This window comes from Populus alba, chromosome 14 (assembly GCF_005239225.2).
Source record: "Populus alba chromosome 14, ASM523922v2, whole genome shotgun sequence".
Taxonomy (NCBI): domain Eukaryota; kingdom Viridiplantae; phylum Streptophyta; class Magnoliopsida; order Malpighiales; family Salicaceae; genus Populus; species Populus alba.
The window spans coordinates 11667001-11674827 of NC_133297.1; the positions used below are offsets into that span (position 1 = coordinate 11667001).

Consider the following 7827-nt stretch of genomic DNA (forward strand, 5'->3'; position numbering starts at 1 on the left):
CACCACTGGATGCCCACCATTCAATAGACACCGCAGGTTATCTAACATGATTAAGATATTAATTAATCCGATAAAAAGTTCATTTCTTTTGAGATAATATTTAAGATGGGAAATCAGAGTGATTAATAATATTTTTTCTTTTTTCCAGATCCATCACGCTACTTGGGGATTATATTAGTACCAAATGAATCAATAATGTAGTTAACCAAAAAGGCAGTGGAAAGACAGGCTTTTGTTTGTTTTTGTGATTTAAAAATATTTTTTTTAAAAAAATTAATTTTTTTATTTTTTTAAATTAATTTTTTTTTTAATGTTTATAAATTATTTTGATACGTTGATATCAAAAATAATTTTTTAAAAATAAAAATATATTATTTTAATACGTTTCTAAATAAAAAACACTTTAAAAAATAATCACAACCACAAAGACATAGAACCTAATGGGTGCTATAAAGAGTAAAGACACCCACCACTGCCCAAATTAGGTCACCACGAGGAGTCCACTTTTGCTTTATAATATATCATCAATGGCAGCTTCACGCTTTCTTTTTGCATGCCTTTCCCAACTCCCATCACTCAAGGAGCTTAAGTGGTAGTTTATCATCAAGTCTCCAAGGCAAGAGATAAACTTAAATAATAGTAAGATGAATCTTCTTTCAGCACAATTTGCAAAAGGTTTTTTGTTTTGGTCCAATCTGCGCTTCGCTTTTCTTTTCCTTTTGCAGTGCCTTTTCTTTTCCTGCTTTCTTTTCCGGCACGTATTGGTTTCTCTAATATTGGCGGAAGCTTTACAAACAGCACAGTGCTATTCTGCTCAATAGTCCAAGTAAATCCCCATCAGCTTTATATCCACACAAGGTAGGGTTTCAAGTTGATTTCTATTGCACTAGATCAAGAGAATGATTGAGTTATGGATGCGTTTTCACGTGTCTTGCTTTTTTTAATAGAGAAAAAAATATATGTTATTTATGATTTATAAAATAAATTAAAAGATATATTAACTGATTAAATAATAAAATGAAATGCTAATCTTTCAAATAAAAATGAAAAATTGATGCACACATGCACATGTGGCCGTCGTTTATATTTTATATGTTTTTAGAGGTTAATTATTGTTTCTAATAACAAATAATTTTTGTTTTTATAAATGTAGATGCTAAAAAAAGAGGTCATACCCAATCGCTTGGCATATCATTAAAAGCCCCAGTCAAGATTAACATGATTTGTTTCTTTTCAAGAGTCGTCTGCTCTAAGAATTCATTCTTAGCTTGTTTTTCACTTGAAACGAACCTCGACAAAACCCATTTATAATCTCAAAACATTCCTAAATCAGTCTGAAAAAATAAAAACTAAACGAATAAACAAACAAACAAACAAACCTAGATATACCAGTTTCAACATAGTAGTAGGAAAACATCACATCCATTGAACTCTTCTGGAGAAGATGAATTTATTGACACAAAGATCAGTTTTTTGATAGCCAAAATGTGACCATTCGAGTGTTTCCAAAATGAGAAGATGAGTTATAGATGCGTTTTCACGTGTTCCCAAACCAAGATTGAAATGGGGCATGTATCTTTGTTTTCTTGTTTTTCCTCAAATCATTTCCTTGTTCTTTCAATTTGTATTTTCAACTCCAATTGAATATTTATCTAGAAGAACCAGAATCCAATCCATTGCTGAATTTCCTTGCGAACTTAGAACATGCGAGATAATACATTATTGAAATAAATGAAGAAAAAAACAAAGGTATTGTAATTTTAAAGGATCGATGAAATTGCAAGGATCAAAATCTTAATGGTAAAAATGAAAAAAACGCGTCGTTCAAATGCAATATTCCTCAACGCCATATATACGAGTAGCTCTCCATCGAATCCCTTAACAATGATTTGGCCATCTGTTTTAGTTAATAATATAGCACTGACAGGGTTTGCTATGGCTTTTGGCTCCTGCAAGCAGAAGTATAGAGATTAATGATAAACCCTAAAAAACTCTTCTTCGATATGAACATATATAACCTGTCTTATTTGGATCTTGACGACATCCTAACCTAGATGAGATAAACTGAATGGCAAGGTAAATTGAGATTTCGTTGTCTCGAGATTGTTAGTCTAAAATTGGAATTAACTCGATCGTGTGATTTATTAAATGTTTGCTCGCGTCTGAAACATATACCGTTTACTCATCACTCAAGAAACATCATCCCGGCCCCTTTTTGCTGAAGGGACTGGCGCCGAAGGAACGTCTTTCAACTCTTCGGACGCTGATATCCTTTTTAATTAAGTACTAACACCAGCAATTAATGTTACTAATCCTTCTGGTTCCGTACTTACTGCATGCAAATATATAGCATGTGGAAGCAACAAGGAACCTTCTTACAAGGAAAAGCGACACTTCCGGCCGTCTTCTCAGAATTCGAACATCACACGGAGACGTGACAGAGCCTTGCTTAATTCACGGATATGGGAGAAAGTAAATACTGATATGAGAAAATCTTTAATGTATCACGAAAATGCCCGCCGGATAAAAGAAGAGGAAGAAGAACCGTATTGTTCTCTAAGATTTTTAATAAATTCCCATATTGTTCCTAATATCTAAACACAATAAATCAAGAAATATAACATATCTTTCTAAATACAATATCAACCCAACCAATCAACAGTGGCCGCGTATATGTTAAGCCCTAAATTCAAGAGTTTTCTTTTATGAATTTTTCATAAAGATTCGGAAATCTTTCTTCTTTCATTCTGGAAGAAGGGATTGGCGAGGTGTGCAGCAGGGGAAACGGTGAATGATGGTGCCCATGGGGGTTGGTTGGCAACGAAATTGAGTTGATGGAGTAGCCAGTGACATTGAGTTATTCTCTTCGGTGTCGCCTTCTCTCATGGTTAAAGGCGCCGATAGTTTTTAGAAAAATATCTGAATAAAATAATGCTTCAAATGAAGTATAAACTGTTGACCGAGTCCCCGTGTCTTTAAGGTATATCCCGTCTAAATAGTCTAATTCCATGGAACGAGATCTGTGCTAAATTTGGTGGCCGAGGAGGAGGAAACATTACGAACCAGTGGAAGTTGGAAAGCTTTTGTTCGCATCTGTGTGTGTGGTTTATGTTGCCTAAACCTTTTAAAGTCAAAAGTGAACCTCTCAAGTGGCAAATTAGGGAATATTGTCACGTGCAAGGCGCGTGATGGTTTTGTCTGAAGATAACTAGAACTCAGTCATGCATTCACAATCTCAAAATCTTTTGTAAGAGATGGATCGGTCTCGTGAGAAGACTTTGGACTAGCTAGCAAATTAAAGACCAAGGAGGTAATTGCCCTCCCAGATTCAGAGGCATCATTGTCACCAGCTGAAATTTTACACTCACTTTCCACCGCCTGGTTAGGCCCTTTGGTGTCTAGAGGGAAAAGAAAAGCACCCATTCCCGGCCAGGTGGTGGTGACAATGTCCCAGACCATCCTCCCAGTCTAGGTCCCAACTCCCACTAGCCTACTGGCCATTTATTTTCAAGCATGGGCATTGAAAGTCCAACAAATCTCATTAGATTTGGAGCTTGCTCGGATGCTGATCAATGATGGCCACTTCGGCCCAATATGCCATTTGCTAACAACACCTTCAAAAGAGTTAGTGGTCGAGGATAAATCTAACTGTAGACCCAACTAAAACATTCGGTAGAACTTTATCCGGGCCACCAATTCTGTGTTATGAGTAGAGGTTGAGCTTTCTTTCTCCTCGATCACGTCGACAATATTGAAGGGCCCAAGTGGTCACTGGACTCGGCTGTCCCGAGCTCTTGGTATCGGCTCAATAATCTGGCTGGTTTTTGGTTAGCCGAGCTGAACTCGCTATTTATAGTATTTGTTTTTGGTACAAGGAAAATAAAAAGTAAAAGCTAAGAGCCTCTGCAGAAATAAATGTTCATATAGTAGAGGATAACCCTGCAGGGGATCATCCCAAATATAAAGCTCTGTCCGATCTTTAGCATCTAATTTGGCAAGAAAATCTGCACAACGTACAATTGCCTTCTCTTAGAGCACGCTGAAGCTGAACTTTTTATTCCCTTGAAAGGAGAGAACGAATATCTATGATGATGCAATGGAACCATAACGATGAAAATCAATGTCATAACTTTTAATCAGCAGTTAAAGTCTTACGATTTTTAACTCATTTTTTTTCTTTTTCAAAGGACATGTTAAAACTTAGATTTTTTCGGAATAAATTATAGTTCTTCAAGTAACTACTATCTGCAGGAGGCTTACGTAAATGTCTCATTGGCTGATGTTACCACTTACCAGCAAGACTGACACTCATACAGTAACGTCACAAGGACGAGTCAATATTATTACGCTGGAGATAATAAGAGTCCAAAATCGTTTCCCTCCTTGGATGTAATACAAACAGTTACATATTATACCATGTCTTACACCCAAAAGAATAGGGGAGGGAGAGAATGTGAAAGCAATGAGGTTTGGCCATTTCTCATTGGGTATTGGTTCCTGAATTTCATCTCTAAATCCCACTAAACATGCATGAGAATCAGCTCTTGCTGTGGTTGAGATGACTACTCTAGGATCTCACCCTCTCTGATATAATAATTAATAATCTAATAATAGGAACCTCACTCAACAAATCATTTCTTTTCTAACTGGTTCTTCGATCTTCCTGGGGCCTCCATATCCCCCCCCCCCCATGCATGTGCTCCTCAACTTGCCTCGCTATTCCATTTTTCACAATGTCAGCCACTCTTCAACGTTGTTCTTTGTAAGCTATCACTACTGTATGAAGTAGTAAATCATGTTCCTTTCCGTAAGTACTAGTCTCATGTTTTACTTTCATTAATGAAGGTACTGCCTTCTTTTCTGCTGACATATTCAACTTAATCTGGTCTGATCGACTTATTCGATACGGTATCTGGTTAATTAGTGGAATCTTTTCTTATTAACCTCACAATTCCTAGGTGAACACAGCTTATCCAAGGCTAGTGTTTGGTGCATGGATAATAATAGACCTTTGGTGCCATCAAATGGAGCCCAGGGGCAACAATTCCCATCTCTGCCTGGACAGGAGTCCTTATACAATCTCACATTTGATGAGGTGAATGATCAGATCGGAAATGTAAGGAAGCCTTTGAATGCTGTGAATATTGATGAGCTAAGAAATGTGATATCCGTTGAAGAGAGTCAGCTGTTGCAAAATCCTCCTTCGTCTTCGTCTTCGTCTTCTTCCTCGTCCACTTTCCTCTTTCTTGGGAATTATAATCTTAACGGAACATCAAGTAGGAAAACTATCGATGATATGTGGCAGGAAATTGCCAACGAAGGACATGTAAAGGTCTTCGATAACCAAATAGTTCGGCAACAACTTGACGAAACTACACTTGAGGATTTTCTAGTTCGCGCGGGTGTAATCAACAAAGGAAATCAAAATGAAGTATTTAGCCATCAACCAATTATGGAGGTTGATCCAATGGTTGTGGGGTCACAGCAGACAGATTTGTTACCATTTCAGATGGCTTCTGTGCAGCAGCAACAGATGACATTGTTGGATTCAAATTTTCATATGTTTGAAGCTGTTTCTGGTCACAACCCTGTTGTGGATGTTGGATACTCGGATAACCGACTGCCTATGCCTATGCCAGTGTCAGCAATGTCAGCAACATCTTCAGATTCTCGGATGGCTGCTGGAAAGCAGTGTCGTTATACAGATGAGATGATGAAGAAGACTATTGAGAGGAGGCGGAATAGGATGATCAAGAATCGAGAGTCGGCAGCAAGGTCAAGAGCAAAGAAACAGGTCATTATTCAAATATTTCGCATTGAGCTTAATTATTGGCGTTGATGTTTCTCTTTCACAGAAGAGTTCCTCTTTATTGAATACTAATAGCTGGTTTCGATGATTATAGGCCTATACCAGCCAGTTGGAGCATGCAGTGTTTCATTCAAGAAAAACAAATAACAGGCTCAAGAAGGAAAAGGTGCGACTTTCACACTCTTAGATGATGACCAAGCATGCATGCATGATGCACGCGCACACGCGCGCACCATTTACTCTTCTTAATGCCAATTCTATTTTCCACTAGATACCGGTACGTGCCTACGCCGGAAAAAAACATGGCTATGGAGATATATACGAATTAAAGGTCTTCATTTTATCATTGTTTTTTTAAAAAAAAAAAATAGGAGAAGAAGAAGAAGAAACATTGCGTACAAACTTTGGGATATAATTAGAGAACTGACTGATGAAAATTCATTTCGATTAAGCTAAAAGATTTCGAAAGTGGCCAATTAATAGAGCTTTATATAGGCTAACTTGATTGGTTTGGCAGGAATTGGAGATCATATTCTTATCGTCTGATCAAGCTCCCATGCCGCGCTTCCAGCTACGGCGAACCAGCTCAGCTTCATTCTAGCCAGTGTTAATACTTGTCCATGCAATTCTTTTAATCAAGAGCAACTCAGTGCATCCATCCATTGATGGAAGTACCAGCTTTGACGTTTTCTATTGCTAGGTTCTTCTAGGAGCCAGCCAATTTATCTTCTTTGCAATTGAACAGTTGGATTTATATATATGTTAGTGGAGACTACTGTACACAGCACTGTCACACTGATATACCAGGATTTGTTATATGTGAAGAACCCTAAAAAAAACCCAGCACCACAGAGCTATCATGTCATTAAGAAAATTTTAAAAAGAACACAGAATATTTTTTTCTGAAACAAATATTTGCTACGAGAGTTATCATCTAAACACGAGAGAATATAAATTAGGGCTAGTAGATTTGATTGTTAAGAAATAATATTTTGTTTTTATCGATCATGACTCGAATATTAAATTATGTCATGGCAATGAAATTCTTTCATGATTCAAAGCTCTCACATGTTTTGATTTAATATGAATCAAAGTCTAAATATTGTTGTGGATTCCAACATTTATCACTTCACAGGCTCGCACAACCATGAGTCTTGATTTGGGCCTGGAGGCACCTTAATAGCCCAATCTCTAAGATCTGCACTTCTTGTTAGGCTCGGGAGCGACTTGATGGTCTAGGGTATACCTCGATTTGGGCTTTCAATGCTTTGGTGGCCCAACACACCTCAAGACTCCATCTCACTCAAATTAGCATGTCTTTCATGCTCGATTCACCTACCACCAACCCTTGAGCCAATACATTATATAAATAAGCACTTTTATATAAATAATGGTTTTTTATGTGTTTTTTTTTATTTTAAATATTGGATGTGAGAGAACAGTTTCATCAATTATGCGTTCAATTTCTCAACTGAACTAGGGAACGTAATCTTGCTATCCTTTCAACTGGATGTGTTGAAAATCAATGCATCCATAAGAAAGTACACGAGGCTTGTCTTTTTATTAGAACTGAACATTTCCGGTTTGGTTCGGTTTTAAACCAAAATAAACAATCAAATTGAATTTTTTTTTTAATTTTTTGAACCGAACCGAACCGAAAACCAGTTCAAACCGATTAATTTCGGTTCGGTTCGGTGTTTTTCCCTTCCAAACCGGTTCAAACCCAATGGTCCTCTCTGCTTCTCCTACAATCTTGACCGCAACAACGTCCAACCAAACAAAACTCAACCCTGCAAATCGGGCAAAAAACCCAAGACCTAAACATTGTAATTAAAACCACGGATATAAAAACAAAAGAAAAGGAACGGATCTATCTCTTGAAGGTTAGATCTGACCTCCTGCATCTGCCCTGGAAAGAGTTGACTTCTCAGTTCTTTCTATCTCCCGAAGGTTGCAAGGAGGAATGAATGGTAAGTATAAGAATGGTCAGTCAGGCGGCAGGGGGGAGACAAGACGGT

The 7827-nt window shown here is 37.4% G+C and overlaps 1 protein-coding gene across 1 annotated transcript; it reads left to right on the top strand.

Moving 5' to 3' along the window:
- The first annotated feature begins 4993 nt into the window (after positions 1–4993).
- LOC118041699 (ABSCISIC ACID-INSENSITIVE 5-like protein 2) lies at positions 4994–6410 on the top strand. The gene is made up of 3 exons (XM_035049173.1): positions 4994–5794; positions 5904–5975; positions 6327–6410. Exons 1-3 carry the CDS (start codon positions 4994–4996, stop codon positions 6408–6410), a joined length of 957 nt encoding a protein of 318 aa, XP_034905064.1.
- The last annotated feature ends 1417 nt before the right edge of the window (positions 6411–7827 follow it).

Coding starts and splice junctions, on each gene's coding strand:
- LOC118041699 (XM_035049173.1), top strand. CDS start 4,994: ATGGATAATAATAGACCTTTGGTGCCATCAAATGGAGCCCAGGGGCAA. Junction 5,795..5,903: donor GGTCAAGAGCAAAGAAACAG/GTCATTATTCAA, acceptor CGATGATTATAG/GCCTATACCAGCCAGTTGGA. Junction 5,976..6,326: donor ACAGGCTCAAGAAGGAAAAG/GTGCGACTTTCA, acceptor TTGGTTTGGCAG/GAATTGGAGATCATATTCTT.